Source organism: Leptomonas pyrrhocoris (assembly GCF_001293395.1).
Source record: "Leptomonas pyrrhocoris isolate H10 chromosome Unknown, whole genome shotgun sequence".
In the NCBI taxonomy this organism is placed as follows: Eukaryota; Euglenozoa; class Kinetoplastea; order Trypanosomatida; family Trypanosomatidae; genus Leptomonas; species Leptomonas pyrrhocoris.
The window spans coordinates 2,329,441-2,350,030 of record NW_015438357.1 but is presented as its reverse complement, the minus strand read 5'-3'; the positions used below and the strand labels follow the sequence as shown (position 1 = coordinate 2,350,030).

General features: G+C 54.5%; 11 protein-coding genes across 14 annotated transcripts; all 11 read right to left on the bottom strand.

Annotated features, from left to right (window-relative positions):
- Positions 1 to 618: 618 nt before the first annotated feature.
- ABB37_00781 (putative aspartate protease) lies at positions 619 to 1,881 on the bottom strand (the record flags this gene model as incomplete). 2 transcript variants are annotated; one of them, XM_015797115.1, is made up of 1 exon in its annotated part: positions 619 to 1,881. In XM_015797115.1, the coding sequence occupies exon 1, from the start codon at positions 1,657 to 1,659 to the stop codon at positions 619 to 621; it is 1,041 nt and encodes a 346-aa protein (XP_015665123.1). In that variant the 5' UTR covers positions 1,660 to 1,881. The 2 variants fall into 2 exon arrangements, with proteins under 2 accessions (XP_015665123.1, XP_015665124.1); XM_015797116.1 differs by having other exon boundaries at positions 619 to 1,758.
- Positions 1,882 to 2,262: 381 nt separating this feature from the next.
- ABB37_00780 (hypothetical protein) lies at positions 2,263 to 3,099 on the bottom strand (the record flags this gene model as incomplete). 2 transcript variants are annotated; one of them, XM_015797113.1, is made up of 1 exon in its annotated part: positions 2,263 to 3,099. In XM_015797113.1, exon 1 carries the CDS (start codon positions 3,064 to 3,066, stop codon positions 2,263 to 2,265), a length of 804 nt encoding a protein of 267 aa, XP_015665121.1. In that variant the 5' UTR covers positions 3,067 to 3,099. The 2 variants fall into 2 exon arrangements, with proteins under 2 accessions (XP_015665121.1, XP_015665122.1); XM_015797114.1 differs by having other exon boundaries at positions 2,263 to 3,077.
- A 617-nt stretch (positions 3,100 to 3,716) lies between these two features.
- Positions 3,717 to 4,987, bottom strand: ABB37_00779 (diacylglycerol kinase-like protein; the record flags this gene model as incomplete). The annotated part of the gene is made up of 1 exon (XM_015797112.1): positions 3,717 to 4,987. Exon 1 carries the CDS (start codon positions 4,830 to 4,832, stop codon positions 3,717 to 3,719), a length of 1,116 nt encoding a protein of 371 aa, XP_015665120.1. The 5' UTR covers positions 4,833 to 4,987.
- A 611-nt stretch (positions 4,988 to 5,598) lies between these two features.
- Positions 5,599 to 6,914, bottom strand: ABB37_00778 (putative mitochondrial amino acid permease, putative (AAT27.2); the record flags this gene model as incomplete). The annotated part of the gene is made up of 1 exon (XM_015797111.1): positions 5,599 to 6,914. The coding sequence occupies exon 1, from the start codon at positions 6,814 to 6,816 to the stop codon at positions 5,599 to 5,601; it is 1,218 nt and encodes a 405-aa protein (XP_015665119.1). The 5' UTR covers positions 6,817 to 6,914.
- Positions 6,915 to 7,888: 974 nt separating this feature from the next.
- On the bottom strand, positions 7,889 to 9,135 carry ABB37_00777 (putative mitochondrial amino acid permease; the record flags this gene model as incomplete). The annotated part of the gene is made up of 1 exon (XM_015797110.1): positions 7,889 to 9,135. The coding sequence occupies exon 1, from the start codon at positions 9,119 to 9,121 to the stop codon at positions 7,889 to 7,891; it is 1,233 nt and encodes a 410-aa protein (XP_015665118.1). The 5' UTR covers positions 9,122 to 9,135.
- A 641-nt stretch (positions 9,136 to 9,776) lies between these two features.
- Positions 9,777 to 10,878, bottom strand: ABB37_00776 (hypothetical protein; the record flags this gene model as incomplete). Its single annotated transcript, XM_015797109.1, has 1 exon — positions 9,777 to 10,878. Exon 1 carries the CDS (start codon positions 10,815 to 10,817, stop codon positions 9,777 to 9,779), a length of 1,041 nt encoding a protein of 346 aa, XP_015665117.1. The 5' UTR covers positions 10,818 to 10,878.
- An 810-nt stretch (positions 10,879 to 11,688) lies between these two features.
- ABB37_00775 (putative isopentenyl-diphosphate delta-isomerase (type II)) lies at positions 11,689 to 12,855 on the bottom strand (the record flags this gene model as incomplete). The annotated part of the gene is made up of 1 exon (XM_015797108.1): positions 11,689 to 12,855. Exon 1 carries the CDS (start codon positions 12,760 to 12,762, stop codon positions 11,689 to 11,691), a length of 1,074 nt encoding a protein of 357 aa, XP_015665116.1. The 5' UTR covers positions 12,763 to 12,855.
- A 396-nt stretch (positions 12,856 to 13,251) lies between these two features.
- Positions 13,252 to 15,162, bottom strand: ABB37_00774 (hypothetical protein; the record flags this gene model as incomplete). The annotated part of the gene is made up of 1 exon (XM_015797107.1): positions 13,252 to 15,162. The coding sequence occupies exon 1, from the start codon at positions 15,064 to 15,066 to the stop codon at positions 13,252 to 13,254; it is 1,815 nt and encodes a 604-aa protein (XP_015665115.1). The 5' UTR covers positions 15,067 to 15,162.
- A 394-nt stretch (positions 15,163 to 15,556) lies between these two features.
- ABB37_00773 (putative ribosome-interacting GTPase 2) lies at positions 15,557 to 16,841 on the bottom strand (the record flags this gene model as incomplete). 2 transcript variants are annotated; one of them, XM_015797105.1, is made up of 1 exon in its annotated part: positions 15,557 to 16,841. In XM_015797105.1, exon 1 carries the CDS (start codon positions 16,679 to 16,681, stop codon positions 15,557 to 15,559), a length of 1,125 nt encoding a protein of 374 aa, XP_015665113.1. In that variant the 5' UTR covers positions 16,682 to 16,841. The 2 variants fall into 2 exon arrangements, with proteins under 2 accessions (XP_015665113.1, XP_015665114.1); XM_015797106.1 differs by having other exon boundaries at positions 15,557 to 16,837.
- A 349-nt stretch (positions 16,842 to 17,190) lies between these two features.
- ABB37_00772 (hypothetical protein) lies at positions 17,191 to 18,662 on the bottom strand (the record flags this gene model as incomplete). The annotated part of the gene is made up of 1 exon (XM_015797104.1): positions 17,191 to 18,662. Exon 1 carries the CDS (start codon positions 18,391 to 18,393, stop codon positions 17,191 to 17,193), a length of 1,203 nt encoding a protein of 400 aa, XP_015665112.1. The 5' UTR covers positions 18,394 to 18,662.
- Positions 18,663 to 19,323: 661 nt separating this feature from the next.
- Positions 19,324 to 20,108, bottom strand: ABB37_00771 (P21 antigen protein; the record flags this gene model as incomplete). Its single annotated transcript, XM_015797103.1, has 1 exon — positions 19,324 to 20,108. The coding sequence occupies exon 1, from the start codon at positions 19,897 to 19,899 to the stop codon at positions 19,324 to 19,326; it is 576 nt and encodes a 191-aa protein (XP_015665111.1). The 5' UTR covers positions 19,900 to 20,108.
- Positions 20,109 to 20,590: the final 482 nt, after the last annotated feature.

Genomic DNA, 20,590 nt, shown 5'->3' with positions numbered 1-20,590 from the left:
CGCGCGGCCAGAAAGGGAAAAGAAACGGCCGGTGGCGAAAGGAAGGAGCGCGGGAGGGGTGGGCCTATTGTTGGTTTGCTGAAAGATTCGTCACAGAAGCCAGGGGGCGCGATGCCAAGCAAAAGCGGAAGCGCTATTGCCTCATATCTGTCCCATCGCCCGCTGTGTTCCATCATGGGCGGCCGGAAACGACAGCAGGGCGCCCCCCGGTTTCCACCGCACTTGATCGCGCAAGTCGTCCTCAATTTCCACTCTTTGTTTTTTATGATGATGAATAAAGCATGGGATGCTGTCGACAACAGTGAAACAAGGAAGGAGAAACAACTGCGCGGCAGCGCAGAACTCACATTTACTCTAGGTTCGCAGATCGCTTTTATCGAGAACGCCGCGTTACTAAAAAAAAGGTACAAAAATAAAGGACGCTATCAGCTTTCAGGTGTTAATCAGCAGAAAAGAGAGGAGTGCCTAAGAAGATCGACAGATACATTAAAAATATAAATATATGAAAGCACTAAAAATAGTAATAGTAATCAAGAGCAATATTCCTATCACTTGAGCACACAGGAAAAGAAACTTTCTAGCGCGAAAGCACCGGGGAAGAAAAATGAACCATCAGTTTCACTTTGAGTAAGCAAAGCTGAGCGAGGCATCGTCGGCATCAAAGACGGTGTAAACGCGCTTCATGAAGACATCGCCCAGAATCCACGCAGGTCCGATCGGGCCTGGCAAATCCAGCCCCATGATGCCGACAATGCACGTCGACTCGTCGCCGATGATGTAGTCCTTGCCGCGCAGCACCCATTGCTTACCGCCAATCGTGAGGGTGATGTCCGGCAGGCTCGGTACGGCGGAGCACTCCACCGAGTACTGCCCGTTGAACGCCGCCTTGGCGTTCAGCATGGCAATTATGGTGGGGTGAAGCGCCTTGGGCACCGTCATCATCGATGTGCCCGAGTCCACAATCACAGTGACGGCGGCGCTGATGTTCTGGCTGCCGATGGTGGCGCTGGTCATGTCCACCGTCCAGTATGTCTTGGTCGAAAGATCGACGCGGACCAGCTCACCGTCGACATGGTTCGGGTCGTAGCCGCCAAGAACGAGATCGCCTTCGTCGTTGTTGTTTTGCGGGAGGTAAAAGGCGAACTTGTTCGCAAAGCCGGGGTTCGACTTGGCAATCGAGAACATCGGCGGCTCAATCCCGTCGACGGAGATGCTCGGCCACGCCATGCCGCAGATACCGTCCCACTTCGACAGCGCGTAGGCCAGTCCGAGACCGGAGGCGTCCGTGATGCCGGCGAATCCCTGCGGACCTGAGAAGCCGCCGACCGTGACGGTGTCGGCGATGATGTACCCGCCAACCGGGCCGCTGCCGTACATGATTTTGAACTCGCGGCCGTCGGGCCGGTTCGTGGAGCTCGAAGTCGGCTGGTAACGCTTCTTCAGGAGGCACGAAATGGAGCAGTTGTGCGCCGGGACCCACAGGTTGCTGCTGCCGGTGTCGTAGATCACCTGGAACTCCTGCGGCGGGGTGCCGAGGGAGATGGCACCGTAGAACTGCACACCGAGGTAGTCGTGGATGACCACCTCGCCCTGCGGGCCCATGAAGCGGCGCGTGGGGATAAGCGGCATGCCAAGCGAGTGCGCGGTGGCGGCGTTCATGGCACGCCTCAGCGAGACGTGCTTTACCTCCTGTGCGCTGACAACCGCAAGGGTCAGCAACGCACACATCAAAGCCACGATCACACGCATTTTTAACCTTTCAGTCGGCAAGGAAGAGCAGCAGGAAAATATGTAGGCACGTAAACGAGCACAGAGACACAAAATAGGAACACAGTAATGATGACTAGCAACAACGATAATCGACTTCGTGCACAGGGTACTTCAGGAAAACAAGGGGCAGAATAAAAAAACAGGAAATAAAGATGGCGCTGAAAATCGTTAGCATCCCGCAGCAGGTTTAGCGACAGCGACTGACAAAAGGAGAGTATCCTACGGAATGTGGTGTGCGTGGTTCTTCGCTGTGCTGCAAACACCGCGTTACATTCAGGTGAAGTTAAAGTAGAAGTTTTCTTTTCTGAAAAGCCACCTTTTTTTTTTTAACAGCAGTAGCGTATACGTTCTAATAGAAAAACGCGACCACCCAAACACAGCAAATATAATTCGTCTATTTGCACGCACAACAGCTACCATGCGCAACACCTCTTCGAAACCCGCGACTCACGCCTTTCATGCTTCTTTGGGTGCGTGTGTATGTGTGTGCACTCAAGTAAAGAGATTCTGTGAAGAAACGGAGACTGTGCTACCCACAGGGAGGTCGCCACGCGCAAGGAGAGCCCAGTACGCACACGCATCATCCTTGGACAAGAGTGCTTGCCGAACGCCACGAAGGTCCTCGGACAAGTACTTCTCCGCTACGTCCTTGGCTGTACACGCCATCAGCGAAACGTTCGCCTTGCCGCCGTTCCTCAGCAAAACATCCAGCACTGGTGCGACAGCGAGTGCTGCCGGGGGTGACGGTGCACCGGCATCGACAGCCGCTGCGGCAGGCTTGAAAAACGAAGACGCACGAACGTAGCGCAGAGCTGCCAGGAAGACGGACTGCGGCGCGCTCACGTACTCGCGAGCTGCACGTTCCCACAACGCACACGCGGGGCGAACGTCGATGGAGTTTGAACGCGCGGTGCTGCACAGGTCGAGTTGGTGGGCATACCAGTCGTTTGGTTTTGTGTAGTAGCGCTGCGAGAGGTAATACGCCAGGTACATTTCGTCCAGCTGCGCCGTGTCGTCGTGAAGCATCTCTAGCATCTCAGCAGGTGGTGGTGCGAGCCCGTCCACATCTGCATCCAGCGCCGCTTGACAGGTGAGCATTGCTGCGTCGGCTAACACGAGGAGGGGCGTCCCAGCGCCTACGTTGCTGGACACCGTCATGGACAGCTCTTCTCCTTTGTGCTTTCTGTTGACAGCGCTGTGCGAAAGGTTGACATGCTTTGACATCCCAATTCCGAATGGGGAGAGTAATGCGCGCATCGGCGCAGCGCCTGTCTCATGGACCACTCGCCCACTCATTGATCCAACCTCCAACGACAAAAGAGAGGAACTCAACACAGTTACAGGCGCGCCACCACAAACGCGGAAACGAAAGGCGGAAAGTGAGGAACGAAGAAAGGCTTGAGAGGGAAACCGCCCTGTGCTATTATGGCGCGCTCAGCAACGAAATGAGTCGCGCGCTGCTAAAACGCAGCGGAAGGAGAAGGGCAATCTAACGTCCTTTCCTTTTGAAAAGACGCCAAATTCTCACGAAAAGAGAGAGACCCTTCTTGCAGGCGCCTCTTCCTCCATTCCTATACTTTTTTTTTGTTCGTCTGCTACAGCCATCATCTCGGTGGCTTTGTTGTTGATTTCAATGCGATACGCTTTCCTACACCCCTTGTTCGGATATTTTTCTTTTCCGGGGGGCGCACTGAAAACGGAAGATGAGAAAAAGACCGAAGTGCAACGAAGCAGAGACTCTCTGAGAGAAAAACAAATACGTAACGGGCCCGTTCCAGAAACAGTCACCGCGGGAGCTCCTTGTTTCTGTTTAGTGAACTGCGGTAGCGGAGAAAGGTCCCAAATACTTGACCCCTGCACACGCGACGACAGGTTAATAGCATGAGGGTTCAGAAAATGCAGGTACTGGGGAAAAAAAAGAACACTAGCAAAAACGGTGGTGCGTCTCAGAAAGCGGACTTGTAGCAGAATGCGAGCAACAGCGCAGCCACTACCAACGCCACGGCGAGGAGGTTCGTCTCGGACGGCGGCGGGACTGTGAGGCAGTCCGAGTCGGTATAGCGCTCAATGCGAATTATGGCCGTCCCCGCCGCGTCTACCACGTCAGAAACTTCCTCGCCGTCGAACTGGCAGCTGTGACACGCCGTCGCAATCTCGACACGACTCCCCTGACCGAGCTTCCTGCCGTAGCACCATCCCAGTCGTACGAGAGCGAGGTGCCAGATGCCGTAGAAGCACACGATCTCCACCTTGCCGTCGCAGACAGAGGGCTTCGTGTAGCAGTCACGCGCCCCGCCATTCCACGCTACTGCGCCGCCAGCGTAGGAGAGCATGTTGCACACCGCCACCGCCTTGGCGCTCCGCGGCACCACCACTCGCTGACCGTCGATGGTGAGTGCTACGGTTGCGCCAATCTTCTTCTCTGAGAAGAGCACTATGGCGGCGAAGGCGGCGTACCACAGCTTCACGACAGGTCGCGTGACGAAGAGGTGCGGGTGCTTCTTGCGAAATTGATTGAGACGGTTCGCCACCGCTGCGTCGAAGCCGATGGAGAAATAATTGTTAAGGATGTAGGAGTGCTCCACCGGCTGCTGCTGCTGCTGTGCTGTCGTCGTGGACACCTGTAATGACCACCGATCGACCTTCGTGACAGTCGCCGTTTCGTAGGAGCGAAAAAGACGCCGAAAGCGAACACCGCCGAGCACAAACCACCGCGCAAACCCGCTGCCGAAGCCGAGGGTGAAGCTAAGGTCGTTGCCGGTGCCGAGCGGAAAAGGCGCGATGATGCCGCGGTCGTCCGCGAGGAGGCGCGTCGAGTGCAATTTCTTCACCACGTCCATGACGAACGAGATGGTCCCGTCACCGCCCGCAACGACGACAAACTTGGGGGACTCGTTGCGCAGAAACCTCTCCAGCTCCGCGTGATCGCGCTCCTCATCGCCGGTGTTGAAGAGCACCCACACGTGCTCCTGACCTAGCCGCTCGCGTAGCTTGCGGAGAACGTACTCCGCGGCACGCCGCCCCCCACTGCGAAGATTAACCAGCGCAGCATATTTCGGCATGGTGGCGCTTTTTTTGTGTTCTCCCGCCCACTTCTCCACGTACGACCACAATGAGATGGGCAACGAAAAAACAGCGTTGCAGAGAATCTATGACAACTCCGACTTGCGCGCACGCTTGAAATGATCGAGGCGCTATGTGCTTACGTAGGAGTTCTTGATATAAACAAAGATAAAAGAAGAAGAAAGGAGGGAAGACATCAGCGATGGCGGTAGTGGGAGAAGGATGACGGCATACACCATGCGGAATACGATGGACATGAAAAAAACAAAACCCAAAGCGTTGTTTTTCAGAAGTCTTTTCCCCCGAAAGTGAGCGCCAATCAACGCAACAACGAAGAAAAGAAAAGGACTACATAGCAGATTTCAGCAGAATTAGAGTTCGCGGATTTCCCTCCAACAAGATTCTTTTTCGATCTTTCCATGACCTCATCAGCACCAGAAGGAAAAGAAGATAAACAGCTAACAAACGATAATGTTGTACAACGCCAGTGTCATTATACAACTTAACGCGTTATGTGATCGGTGTTATTCGTTACTTTAATTCAGACAAAAAAGGGTGTTTTCTTTCGTAGTATTACAGCGGGCAAGGCTGGTTGTTGCGATGCATCATGCATCACGCACCAAGCACCATATCCGGGGGAAACAAACAAACCAACATAGAGGAACAGAACGAGTGGAGATGGCGCGCGAAGTTTCTTAAATAAATAAATGAATAAATAAATGTATCCTGTTTGTCGTTCTGCGCAAACAGTTGCCCGCCATCCGCTTACAACCCAAAGAGCACAAAGAAGCCTAACATGAAACCGACGAAACCAAAGCCGTACATGGCCAGCACGGCGTAGCGCTCATACCCAACGTACGGCGCGATACCTAACACATGCAATCGCTGGCGAAACAGCGCGGGGTAGGTGAAACACAGTGTGCTACTACAGAAGGCGCCCATGAGGGCAACTATGAAGAGGAATCCAGGTGCCATCAGCGCGAAGCACAGGCAAGCAAGGGACAGCAGCACACTCACGATGATGTTGCTGTGGTTCGGGATGTCCAGCGACTCGTGTGTGTGGCTGAAGCCGTAGGCCATCTGAAAAATTGCGTCGCGGCAGGGAATGAGAATCAGCACGTACGCGACGTTCACCGTGATGGAGTAGAGAATCTCCCCCACGGCAAAAAGATGGTCGCGCAGCGGGTTGTAGTTGGTGAGGATGTTGCCGTGCACATGCGGCGTGTGGGACGCGTAGCCGAAGAAGCCGACGAGGCCGTAAATGAGGCTCGTCACCAGCACACTCGTCGTGGCCACCTTTGCCATGCTGTACCGCGTCGGCACCTTCAGCCCGGTGTAAACCTGGAACACAAGGGACTGGCAGTCGAAGGAGAACATCACCACCGGCAGGGCGAGGAGAGAGCGGTAGGAGAAGCGGAAGTACTTGATGTCTTCGTCGACGCCGCGCTCGGCTGGGATGGGACGGAGAGGAACGAAGTAGCGGTAAACAATGATGCTCGACATGATGAAGGTGGCCGCGATGGCGAGGAAAGAGGTGGCGTGCAGGTGCGACACTTTCGGGAAGCACGACAGGGGCAGCATGATGAGCGCCCACGAGGCGATCATGACGTGCGACGACGTCGAAAACCACGGCACGTACATTTGAATGACGGGCAGCATGGGTGTAAAGATCTCGCCGATGACGACGATGTAGCCGACAGCCGTGCCGATGTTGTAGGCGATGAGCATCCACCGAATGATCTCCTTGAAGATGCGACCGAGCAGCTCGTCAGAGATCTCTTCGTAGCTTTTCGCACCCAGTTTGATGACGCACAGGATGAGGAAGTCGATCGATATGACGGTGAAGACGCCCACGGCGATCAGCGCCAGCGCGACGAGGGCAACGCCGTCCGATTCGAAGGTGGCGGGGATGGCGAGCACACCTGCACCAATAGTGGTGACGGACATACTCAGCGCCGCACCGAGAAGGGATACATGCGACATGATCAACTAATTAAGCTTGTTAGGGGGACCAAAACAAATAAAAAGGAAAGGAAAAAGCGCTCTGTGACGTCTTCTTCTCTGTTGCTCGCATGCCAACTGCAGGAGACAAAAAAGAGAGGAAGATGCGTTTTCAAAGACAAATTGTGGTGAGTTGAGGAGAATCCTTGAGATCGAACAAAAGGCATTTACCAAACGACCACCAGTGGGGTGGCGAAGACCCTTTCAGGCGGGGAAGAAAAAAAAGGCGATGCACGCTTGAGAGTGACGACAGCTGTTGTATGTGCCCACTGTTGCAAATACAAAAACTACTCGAGAAGGAGAGAAAAGTTACGAGTAAAAGCGTGACTGTCGTTGAGGTCTCCATTCTCACGCCCACTTAAAAAGAAGGTATGTCACCAAGCGGACCTTGTATGTAGAAGTGCTTTTGTTATTGCCGTAGTTATTATATACGAGAACAATACTTAACAACTGAAAAACGAGCGCGCAAGATGAATTGAGACAGAAGAAAATGCATTTTCTTTCGCCCTCTTCGACCTGGCACGCACCCCCCCCCTGTGTTTCCTCAAACAAAGCCCAACGATTACTCGACGTCGCCAAACGCGAGGATGAAATTAGAGACACCAAAGTTCCCATATTATACACAAAAACAAAAACAAGATTCTGAGAAAAAACAATCGATGCGACGCGACGCTTTTTGAAACACCGGAAGAGAAAAGCGAAATGCATGAAACGTTAGTAGGGTGAAGAACTCAACAGCACAACGTCCCCACCTCGTTTCTGTGGTTGGAGACGTTGACGGAGCGCGACTTCCACGCCTTTCTTCGCCCTGGCTCGCCGAACTGCATTAATTAATGTGTCGGCACAACAACCGCGATTCTAAGTACTTTTCACCTCCGCCACACACAGGAACAACAAAATAAACATTAGCCTTGATAGCATAAACAAGAAAGGGACAAACGATTTAGAGCGTGAACAAAAAGATGTAAAAAGAAAGCGGCTTTTTCTTTGGCCTTACAGATGCGGCAAATCAACAGAAGCGGGCTCGAAAAGGCGGGAGGCACAAACCGCCGTCTCAGATGCGGATGGCAATGAAGGTGCCTACAATACCGCCAACGACGCCAAAGACAAACATGAAGACGGCAAGGGCGAACTCGAGCGGTTTGCAGCGGTCAAGTCCTCTAACGTGCAACATAACGCGAAAGGCGGCTGGGTAGGCAAAGCAAAGCGTGCTGCTGCAAAGGCCACCGAGAAGGGCAATGATGAAGATGATGCCCGGCGCACGCAGGGCGAGCACGATGCTGAGCACTGAGAGCAAAATGCTGACGACGAGGTTCTGCCGCGGGCTGATGGCCTCGTGGGCGAGCTCGTGTGTGTTGGTGTTGAAGCCGAACAGCAGGATGAAGACGGCGTCGCGACTGGGGAACAGCACCAGTACGTACGCGCTGATCACCGTCAAGGAGTAGATCGCTTCACCAAGGGCAAAGAGGTGGTCCTTGAGAGGATCGTAGTTGGTGAGAACGTTGCCGGTGATGTGCGGGGCGTTTGTCAGGTATCCAAAGATACCCACCGCGGCGTAGACGACGCTGGTGATGACGACGCTCACGACGGACACATTAAACATGTTTCTGCGCGTGACCTTTCCCAAATTGGTGTATATTTGAAACGAAAGCGACTGACAGTCGAACGAGAACATCAGCACCGGCAGCGCCAACAGCGCCTTTTCGCTCATGGAAAAGTACACCACCTTGTGGGCGTTGCGCTTCCCATCAATCGGAACAAAGTAACGGTAAACGATGATCCCCGAAATGAGAAAGGTCGCAGAGATGGCCACAAACGAGATGTAGTTCATCTTTGTGATGTGAGGGATGCAGGAGAGCGGCAACATCACAAAGGCCCACGCGAAGAGCATCACGTGGATTCTATCGGTCAGGAACGGCATGTAGGGTTGGATGATAGGCAGCAGCGACGTGAAAATCTCACCAATCACGACAATGTAGCCGGCGGCAATGCCGACGTTGTAGACGATGAGAACCCAACGCACCGCTTCCTCGCAGTAGCGACCCAACAGCTCACGCGAGATGTCCTCATACGACTTGAGGTGCAGGCAGTCGACGCAGCGGATTAGGTAGTCGATCGACAACACGGTCAACGTGCCCACCAACGCAAAGATGGCAAGTACAAAGACAATGCCGCCGTCTTGGAAAGCGGAAGGGAGGGCGAGGACACCAGCGCCGATGGTGGTCACCGAGAGGCTCAGCGCGGCGCCAAGAACGCTGCGACCGGAAAAGTTGTCCAAGAAACCCATTCGCCTGAATTTCTGTTCGGCAAAGAGAGCGAGAGAGAGGATTTTGTCGAATCCCCCAAAAAACACAAGCAACGGGCATAACGCGGGAGCGCGACGTGAAAACGCCCGATCGGGAAAGAAGAAAAGGGAAAGGATGCGACGAAATAAAGAGGGCTGGTAAGAGAAAGCGAAGGGCATGAATCAATTATGAAATCTAATTCCCCGTAAGTGCAGCACAGCGGAGAAAGGAAGGAGAACACGCGCCTTTGAAGTGAAGCGATTCAGGGACATGCAGGATTGTAAACATGCTCGCAGCGGAAAATCTTCGGCCGAATTAAGCCGCTTGTCTTCCTTCAGAGCGTTGTCTTTCCGTAAAGCAGGACGCCAAAAAAAAAAAAGGCATGACTTCTACGTGCTTGCGGTGATTGTGTTTTGCAACGGGTGATGGACAAGTATACGCAGAGATGATGCCCATGTACAACTACAGGAGACCAAAAATCGACAAGAACAGAAGAGGTAGTGCTACTCTACCCGAGAACGAAATAAAAAAAACATGAAGAACAACACAACTGAATACCCAGAGTGTGAAATTCGAGGCACTTTTTCTTTCGGTGGCAATAATACATAGAGTTGTCTATACATATGAACTCGTGTGTGTGTGCGTGCGTTTGCTAGTTTACATGTTATTGCGCCGCTCTGCGATGTACGCAGCCACTTCGAGAGCAGTGTCGGGGTGCGAGTCGGCGCGGAAGCCTTCGTACTTAGCGAAAAGGTCTGCGCCACCCTCCACAAGCACTCTCGCCAGGTCTATGTCGTCAATCGACATGAAAAGTGGCGGTCGGCCGTCGCTCGCACGCGGGGCATTCGGGTTAGCGCCGAGAGCGAGAAGCGCCTGCACCGACTCGGTCAGCTGCTTACAGCACGCGTACTGCAGTGGTGTCATTCCGTCTTTGATTGGGCGCGAGAGGTCGACGTCGCCGCTCTTGACAAGTCGCTCCATCGTCGCTGCGTCCCGCGTGTCGATCGCTTGCATCATCTCGTGCTTCGCCAGGGTCACTGGCGACTGTTCAATTTCCTGGTTGCGCTGCGCGGCACGGTAGAAGAGTACGCCGGAGATTTTATCTGTCTCGTCCAAATCGCTCTCGCTGTCGCTCTCCCGGCCCACCTCGCGTCGCTTTTGGTGCTTCGTGGCGGCCGCAGAGAACAGCGGCTCGTCTGCCGGCATTATGCGCGACCACTTCGATCCCTGCGTCGACGTCGGCCGGGCTACGATGGCGTTGTGCATGAAAAGAGGAGGGAAGGGCTGACCTACGGGAGCGTTCAGATCGAAGGGCACCGACACGCCAAAGAAGCAGCGAAATACTTCGCGACGAGGGTACTTGAGGGGCTCGGGCAGCAGGTGGTACAGCGTGCGCGCCACTTCGCGGAAATAGGATGCGCCTACAAGGTCGCAGTTGGTGATGAAGACCCAGTCACCGTTGTTGAGACCCACGTCGATGTAGTCCATGATGTTCTGTGCACTCTGCAGCAGCGAGACATCGAAGCTCCACACCGCCGAGTCGCACTGCTTGGCGAGATAGCACACGGATTGAAAGGTGTCTCCGTCTTGCTGAACAAAGACGATCGGCGTCCTGCAGTCGGAGTTCTTGATCGCCCTCTCCATGTACTCCACCGGCACGAAGTCCGCCGGTAGTTCAGCGATGGCACGCAAGGCCATTTTGGTGTTTCGCTGAGCAGCAAGGAACGATGTCGAGTGTGGAGTGCACTGAACCTCTTCTTTTTGTTCGCGCCGACAACCGTTTTTACCATCACCGCAATCCCAGCGTAATGGTGAGGATGTTGTGGTGTGGCGTCAGAAACAACGGAAGAAGAGGGAGAACAAAAAAGAAGGGAGAGGAAGAGGATACTAGCAGAAGAGGAGCAAGGCGGCCAGAGGTTCACCTGCTTCACAAATTCAAGGTTGGAGGAAACACTAAAACTGCTAAACAGCTGCGCAACACCTGCGCAAAAACAAACAAACAAACATGCAAACGAGACAAATTGTGATACGTGCGCCACGGCAATCCGAAAAGAGGAAGAGAGTCGTGCTGCCTCCAACGGCATGTGCACATCAACACTCCATCGTACAACTTTTTCCATTTCTCTGATGACAATACGCTGTGCAATTAAACAGAGTATTCCTGAATACTGATAAAAAAATAGAGAGGACTGATAGCATTGGAGCCGGTGTTGCAGGTCCACCATGCAGCAGACGAAGCTCATGTACAGTCCCTGCTGTCTTTTTCCGTTGATTTAAAACAACCACAACAGGTAGTCGCGTTCCCCAATCGGACAAGGCTCAGAAACCGGGTTGTACAAGGTTACATTAAAGACGCTTGGTCTCTATGCGAAAGCCACAACACAAACACACCCAAGCAGACCGCGTCACCTCTTTCTCTTTCATCCATGAGGACAGACCAAACACTGGTACACTACAAGAAAAGAAGACAATAAGGTTAGACGAGCAAACGTCATTTCTTAACGAGAGTCTGCCAAGCACAGCACGCACGACATGGGCCAAGACACAGAAGAAAACATCAACGCGGTTTCTACAGATGGCCCAGCTCAATCACCTTCATGCGACGCAGCTCCGACACGTTGCGGGCGCCGCACGTAAACATAGACACCAGGAATTCGCGACGCATACGCTGGATCACTTTACTCACCGCCTCGGGGCTCTCGAGGGCTGCCGCGAGAAAGGGCATGGCTGCCGTGGCGTACTCGGCACCCATCATGAGCGTCTTAGCGACGTCCATGCCGCTGCGGATGCCGCCGCCGGCAATTAAATGGAAGTCGTCGTGGACGGCAAGCCGGGCTCCCTCTTGCAGGCACACGTCCGTTGGCACGCCGATGTCGCGGAAGATGTAGCCGATGTTCTCCGCCTCTACTTCATAGGACTGACGGCGTCCTTCGATCCACGCCCACGAGGTGCCGCCGCAGCCGGAGACGTCGACGTACTTCACACCGCACGCCTTGATCGCCACCATCGCTTCGTAGTCAATGCCGTGGCCGACACCCTTCACAATGACGGGCACCTTGATGTGAGGCATGAGGTTGCGCAGTTTATCGATGAGGCCCTCGAAGTTCGTGTCGCCCTCCGGCTGACACACTTCCTGTGTGTGGTTGAGGTGGATGCACAGGCCATCCGCCTTGACGGAGTTGATGATGTTGTTCACTTCCTTCGGACCAAAGCCATAGTTCAGCTGCACCAGCCCGATGTTGGCGAGCATCGGCACGGACGGGCAGAACTCCTTCACCGCAAAGGTGTGCGCCGCGGACGCGTAGCGGTTGACGATGCGCATGCTGCCCAGCCCAAATGGGATGCGCTCCGCCTCGCACGCCTTGGCGAGGTTCTCGTTAATCACGCGGCCGTGCGCCTCGCCGCCGGTCATGGAGGAGACGAAGAAGGGGAAGGAGATGCGTTTGCCCAAAAACTCGCACGAGGGGTCGATCTTGCGCAGGTCGACCTCCGGCAGCGCCTTGTACGGCAGCGCGTACTTGTTCCAGATAGAGGTGAGCCCCTTGTGTGGCTCCACGTTTTTGTGGAGGCAGATGTCGATGTGCGCCTTCTTGCGCTGCTGCACCGCGGCCTCGCGGTCAACTTCAGCGTGAGGAGACGTCATGGCAGAGTGAAAGGAAATAACAAGAGAAAAGATGCTTTCAGAGAGAAGCTAGTGTTGTTCTATGACGTGTCAATCGTTGTGTCTGGTTGAACTGCAGTGAGCAGTATTTTTAAAACCATAGCGCATTGGGAGAGTTGTAGAAGAGAGGGGAGCGAGTGACACGGAGAGGAGGCAGCGCACGATGTGCACACTTGGCTGTCACATCGATCAGTTGAGTGTGAGGAGACAGCACCTGCAGAGAAAGCCGCCGCGTTTACGTCCAGCAAAGGGAGCGCAAAAACCACCACCACCACCACCACAACAACAACAGAGGTGCTGTCCGCGACGAAGGCGGGTGTGACACAAATAAGCCTCACAGGACCCCCATTCTCGCACGCTTGAATGAGACTACGTTTGTCTTTCTGGAAGGGTTGGTTTTGTGAACAGAGCGTTCAATTTTCACATCACTTACACAAACTCTTACTACAACAGAATAAGGGGGAGGCCACGCTACCCCAGCCCTGCATCTTTGCGGGTGCTGAGGTACGAAAGGTACTCGTTCACGGCCTTGAGCGCAGACGCCGCGTCGAGAGAGGGGAAGTGCGCGTTCGGGTTTGGCCCTGTGTGTCTTGTCCGCTGCACCTCCGCCTCAAAAGAAAAGTTCGTTGGGAGGTCCACCTTCAGCGTCTTGAACAGCTCCGTCACACGCGCTGCGGCCTCGTCCGCGGAGCCGTCCAACCAAAACGTGTGAGACTGCTGTTGTGTCTGCTTCTGCTGTGCGTTGACTTCCACGACGGGGGTAAAGCCCAGACTAGCCATCAAGAAGCGCATCGTCAGTGACCCCTTCATGGCCGTGAGAATCTCCTGTAGCCACATAATGCGCAGTTTCTGAAGGTAAATGCGCACCAAATAGCTCATCTCCTCCTTGAAATCCATGAGCAGCCGGCAGATCGTCGAGGTATCGCCGTTGATGCACGCATTGCAGAGCGCCAGGGTGCGGTTCACCGCCTCCTTGTCGATGTCCATGCCGGGACGCGTCGCGCCCTTCAGCTGTGCATTGGTGAAGTTTATCAGCTCCGTCGAGAGCGAGTCGTACTGCTCACTCAACGTCAGATAGACAACGCGGTAGAGAAAGAACTCCTCTGCATGGCAGTGCTGCAGTTTCACCGTCGGCGCAGCGTAGAACTGCTTGAGGGCCGCCTGGCACTGGTTGAACTCGCCGACGTCGCCCGTCCCGAGACACAGACGCGCGTGTGTCTCGTACACTCGCACGGTGAATTCGTTGACGATGTTCTGCACCCGTAGGTCCTGCCGCAGTCCTTTCAGTTGATCACTCAGGTACTTCTGCCCCGCCTTGACGCCTTCGGCTTCCTCTACTTCCTTCGAGCGAGTGACAATGTAAGCGAATGCGTTTGTCAGCACCGGCAGAGGCCGGATGTCGTCGACGAGGGGTTCGTAGCGCGTGTAGGCACGTTCCATGGCGGTGGAGCGGCCAAGAAACACGGGCGGTGGCGCCGACTCCGCTTCGAAGCTGCCCGCCAGCTGCATAAAGAAAGGGCGGTCAGTTTGTGAAGTCGCCGCGGCCGGCGCGACCACGTATTTCTTCTTTGCGGGTGGCTCGAATGCGGTGGCAGGGGCGCTGCGCTTCTGTTCAACGGGAAAGGAGGAAGAGGAGGGGGAAGAGAACGTCGCCTCTGCTGACGTTGCCGTCGCGGGTCGCTCTGCAAGGCGCTTGTGGGAGTGCGGTGCCAGCTCTGACGAAACAGGGTTTGCTTTGTACGTCGGTGGAGTTGGTGACAGCATTAACGGTTCCTTTGGTCGTTGCTGTCGCTGGGACAGTGGAGCCTTGGCAAAAAGGCTCTTCGCAATGTTTAGCATCTCCACAAAGCTCACTTGCGCGTAGGTGCGCTGTCCTCGCGCTACTTCGCGGTCGTACAAGCCAAAACCTTGGCGCACAAACGGCTCCAAGTCCGCCGGGGCACGCCGCAACGTCTCCTCCAAGAGCGCATCGCGGGCGGAGCTGCTTGAGTGCGGAGGCTGCGATACCGCATCACCTGTGGGCCACCATGTTGGCATTTGGTCTGAAGCGTCAGGGGGCATGGCGGTGCTTTGCTTAGCCCACTTCACCGCGGCTACACCCCCTGGTGCCTTGACGGCCTCCTCTACTGTGCGCAGCGCCCATTTCTCGTAGCGCTCCCGCTTCGCCTCATCGGTCTGCGCTCTGGCTAAGAAGGAAACACGGGTGAGCCAGTCGCGCAGAGGCTTTACAACCGTCACTCCGTGCGCTTGAAGGAAGCCAACAGTCAACACGTCGCGGTGGCTCATGCGTCTGCGCTGCGTGCATGCGCTTGCGGCTATGCGTTGGTTCCGTCACGCGGACAGGCTTCCTTTTTCCTGTTATTATTACCGTCGAGTTCGACTAAAGCCGAGCAGACGGAGTGGGCAACAAACACGTACCGCAGGTCGAAAGAGAGCGAGACGAGAATCGGAGGAGAAGTTTTACAAAAAAGCACGCACGCACACAACAGCGGTGAAGCCGTAGCATGCCGTCTTGAAAAGAAAATATGATGCGCGCCCTCTTTTCAAAATGCGCGAGCGGCACTTTTTTGATGGAACGCAGTGGCGTACAACAGAGTTGCCTCGGCTTCGTGCTTCTAAGCCGTGGGTGAAAAGACAATGTCGCGTGATCATCACATGCGCACTACATCGATTGGTTTTAGAAGTCGTCACTTATATCCGAAGAGGAAAACGTAGAAAACTATCCGCCCCACACACAAAAAGACCAATCCCCCACCCTCACACCTCGCCCGCATCGTTACTCGTTGGCCGTCCGCAGCATAATCTGGAGGACATCCTCGTCTTCTAACTCGTGCGCAATGCCCACACGCTGCGGTTGATGTTTGGCGCTGGTGCCCCACACAAGCGCGTATTTGAACCGGGACGCGATATCCTTGTGAATGCGCTTGCAGATGTGCTCTACGCTGGAGTCGCGCTTCACTACAAACGGCTTGCCAAAGTCTGGGTGCTCGCCGTGCTTTTTGGTGTAAATGCGGATGATGTTCAGGTGCTCCCACACCTCGTCGATCACCTCATCCACGTTCAAATCCCAGTGCAGTGACAGCACCACCGCGTGCGGCAGACGGCTGAGACGGTCCATCTCCTCCATGGTGATCGTATCAATTTTGTTGTACACGTAGAGGCACGGCATGTACTTGCGGTTGCCCTCAATGACGTCGATCAGTTGATCAACGGTGATGTCCTCGCGCAGCGCCACATCCGCGTTGAAGATGCCGTAGTCCTTCAGCACCTCCTTGACCATCTGCTCTGACACACCGCGCGTCTGCGGCACCGTGGAGCTGTAGCTCACGACATTCATGCTGCACGACGCCTTCTTCTTAAACGTTACGTTGGGGAAACGCTGATTCAGGCGGATGCCAACCGACTCTAGTTCATTTTCAATTTTAGACCGTTGTGCCTCAGCTCTGGCGGCGTCGAGCATCAAGATAATCATGTCGGCCGTGCGTGCGGTGGCAATCACTTGGCGACCACGGCCCTTGCCCTCCGCCGCACCCTCGATGATACCGGGCAGGTCCAAAATTTGGATCTCCGTCCCTTTGTGCATCAACTTGCCAGGAATGCAGGTGAGGGTGGTGAACTCGTAGTTCGCCGCCTCGCTCTCCGTCTGCGTGACCCGCGACAGAAACGACGACTTTCCGACGGAGGGGAAGCCGACAAGGGTGCAGCGGACGTCACCGCTGCGGCGCACGTCAAAGCCGTCTCCGCCCTTCGCGCCGGCCGCACGGGCCGCGTTTTCGAGCATCTCGGTCTTAATGCGGGCCAACTGGCCCTTTAGGCGACCCACATGGTACTCGGTCTTTTTGTTCTTCTGCGTGCGCGCGATCTCTTCTTCGATGGCCTTTCGGCGCTCCAGCAGACCCATGCTGTCACGCGGCGATGAGCAGCGAAGAAGAAACGAGAAAGAGACGGTGGGTGGTGGCGTACACCGTTGGGTGCGGACGAGCGGCGTAGCAACAAACGTCCTCCACTCACGTCAGAGGCGAAGATGACTTGTACTGCCTCAGAGCGCTTTTATCCTTCCTTTGAGCGGCGAAGAAGAGAGAGAGAGAGAGGTGAGATGGAGAGAGACAGATAAAAAGGGGATTTGAAGAAGAACGATCGAAAACATAACGAAGAGCGCGCCCAGGGTGGAGAAAGGGAGAGAAAAGCATCAATATACGTCGTCACAGTGGAATCTCCCCCCCCCCACGGTGGGAGTATGTGCCGTTGACGTACACCAAGACGCTGCGTACGGTGCTCCGATAGTAGCCGCAACAACAAGAAGAATGTGCGTCCGCTGCAATGAGTTGTGTTGGCACAGACTTACTTCTAAACACCTTCTACTTCAGTTCTGTGATCTTGTTTTACAGACATTCAGCGGTTCAAACTCACTCAGGTATTAGCGTTCGTCTTTCGGGTGGGTGTTGCGGCCGTGCCACTTTCAGGGACAATCCCCCAAAAGCACTCGAGCGGCACAAAGGAGAACTTCTTCGCCTCGGCGCGCACGACGGGGTTCGATAGCACCTTTGGAATCCAATGGCTGTCGATGATTTTCTTGAGTTCCTGCGCCGTGTACGCCAGCGCACGCCGGCGGCGCAGCGGTGTCCATGTCATGTAGGGTATCTGGTTCGTTCGCTGGGCCCCCTTGCGGTGCTCCTCCAGCAACGTGAAGAGAATGGTGGAGAAGTAGTGAACGCCGTCGTCGACTGACACGACAGAGACCGCCCCACCATCCTCAACGCTGCCGGAGAAGTTCTCCGCCGCGTCAACGTCGATGTCGTGCGCGCGATGGCCGAACGTGAGCCCGGAGATGCTCGCCTTCCCCTCCGACCACGGCTGCGTGCCGTGCGAGTCGCAGATGTAAAAGCTCCACGCCTCTCTGTAGCGGCTCTTCGAGTTCTTGGCAATATCGTGCTCCACCGCAAAGATCGAGACGGTGTAATCGCCAGATACGATGACGTAGCCGTACACCGGGTAAACACCCTCGCTGGACCGAGTGCGCTTCCGCGACGCACACATGGCGTGCAGCAGCTGAATCGCCTTCGTGCCCTGGTTGTAAAACACAACCTCAAACTCGTCTGCGTTCGCCTTGCTTGGGAAAAAGTCGCGGAGGTGCAGGCACGCGTTGAGGTCGCCGATAGTGGGACGCTCCCGCTTTTGCGGCCAGCACGGCAGCGTCAGTTGATGCATCCAAGCCGATATGTACAAGAGGTAGTTCACCGTGGAGAGGGAGTGACACTCACTCAGCATTGCGGCAAAGCCTAGAGAAGACAGCAGCACCGCCGACAAGGTGGAGAAGGTTTGACAGCAGTCGCAGGTCAGCGGCGGAAGGATGTCTCTCATGCGTCCGAGGCGGGCGTCGAACTGGGACTTGGAGCCCTGTATGCACACGAGCACATTCTGTTTAATAAAGTCTGGTTTACCGCCTCGCACGCAGGCGATGTCAGAGAAAGTGAGGTCGATCAATTTGCCGCGCAGGCGCTCCTCGCGCTCCCGTTCCCGCTGAAGTCGCCTCGATAGCTTCGAGTTGTCCTCCGGCGACGGCGAGGGAGAAGCGGAGGGCTGAGGTGTGCGCTCCGCCGGCGTGGTGCTCATGACACGCCACAAACGGAAGCCAACGCGGAAACGCCTAATAGCAGATGAAGAAGGACAACAACGCTTGCCAGGAGGGGAAAGCGCCACGCGTGCGGTTGAGGAGAGCTAAATGCAGCGGCGTTCTTCAAAAGCAACCAAGAGTCAGCAATGAGGGAAACATGAAAAGATAAAGATGCGGTCGGGCATAAGCAGGTAGGCTGCGGTGCATGCATGAAGCCACAACAAGGCAAGAGAGAAGAAGCGCTCGTGGCGCTGGATAAGAGCTCGCTATCCGGAACCGTAAGAAACAAAGAAGATGGCGGCAGGGTCGCAAAGGAAAAGAAGAGGAAGCGAGAACAGTTGGGGAGAGAATGGTGGAAGTGGTGATCACAAAACACCCATTTATCAATTGGGCTTTCTCTTGTCTACTTGTCTCAAACCTCCCTCAAAACGGACACTCCGAGAACGTCGAAGAGAGCACGCCGAGAGGTGAACGAGAAAGCCGCGCTTGCATCTCCCATTTAAAAAAAAAAGCTGCCGTCATCGCTGGAAAGCAGAGGTGATCATCTTTTTTAGAGACGCATCTACCTGCTTTCATCACGAAATGCATACGCAATGTCTGGCGACAACGCTTGTGACGTAAAAACACCGCATTTAAATTTTCACTGACGTCATGCTCGCAGTAAAAAGCCACCAGAAAAAAAAAACCAGCTCAGAAAATTTTGAGTTCACGTTCCTTTTTCGCCTTCGTTATCCTGTTAAACAACCGACTCAAAAGCCACGTAAACATGCATCTCCATAACAACTTTTTAAGCACCAAGCCCTACAACCACAACTCCACAACAAAAGCACTTTTCTTTCGCGACACAAGGAAAAATCCGCTGACGAACACCCGAAAAAGAAAAGAACATCTATGAGACAGCAGGCAAGAAAACAGGAAGAATGCTTGTCTTACTTCTTGCCGTTGCTGAGCGCGACCTGCAGCCGATCGGCGAACTGTTTCTCCTTGTCCGAGGCACCGTCGACGAGCACCGCCTTTGGAGTCTTCCAATCAGGATCGCCCACAACGATAACAGTGTCAGAGACCTGGATGACGCCCTCGTCCTTGTTCCACTCGATAAAGGGGTACAACCGCAGCAGCTTCAGGTACGCGTCAACGGCCGCAATCGGTGTGTCGGCCGTCACCTCGCTGAAGTGCTTCTCGCGGGTGGCTTCGGCGTTCTTCAGCTGCGTGGTGGCGTGCTTGAAAATAGACTTGTCGCGGCCGGCGTGCATCGACGGCAGCTCGCTGAAGGAGTCCAGCGCGGGTGGCAGGTGCGATTCTTCCTCGGCGTTGCTCAGCTGGAACTCTTTAATGTATGGGGTGCGCACCATCTTCATGTTCGTCTGCTCGTCGTGCTTCTGCAACAGAACTAAAAGACCCTCTTTCGGGTTGTACGTAAATATCGTCCCTTCCACCTTCGTGTCGTCCACGAGCGTGAGCGTCGCGTAGTAGCCGACGGCGTCGTCTTCCTTAATGATACTCATTATGGGAAAGAAAGAGATACAAACACGGGAGAAGCAGCAATGGGTTTCAATTAAACGACAATAGCAATAATAATAAGTAAACAACGTCACTAGCTGTACAAATATATGGGTGGCTGTGGATGTGGACGTTGGGAGTTACTGACTAAGCAACAGAAGAGTTCAAGGGCGGCCCTGCACGGCTTTCAAACGCAAAGCGGGAAATACAATCTGCACCAACAAAACATGAAAAAAGAGAAGGAGGAAAGACGTAAGTGGAGGAGGGGTTTAGAGAGCTTCGTTTTGAAATTCAGAAATTCAAGAAGGATGTAAGAGCTGTGTCAACTTATGCTATAAGAATCGACACATCCGGCTCGCTAAGGTCATGGCACAGCGACGTGCTGATTGTCTTGATCAATGGGTTTCCAAAACAAACACAAAAAGAAGTCTCCTGGAGGTGACGATTCGCCAAAACACTTTTGTGCTTCCGTGTGGTGAAGAGCAAAAAAAAATGTTGTTGACCTTTCTTCTCTTTTTTTTTTTAGTACTTGTCTTTTCTGCAAACTGAGAAAAACAACGTTTTTCCATCTTCCCGCTCCCTCGTTCAGTAAAAGCATACACCATCTGCTGCGGCACCCCGTGGCCCTTCAACGACAGGGGTTCCCACACCTGCCCTCGCTCGCACAAAGAAAACAAACGGCACTCAATCCTCTCC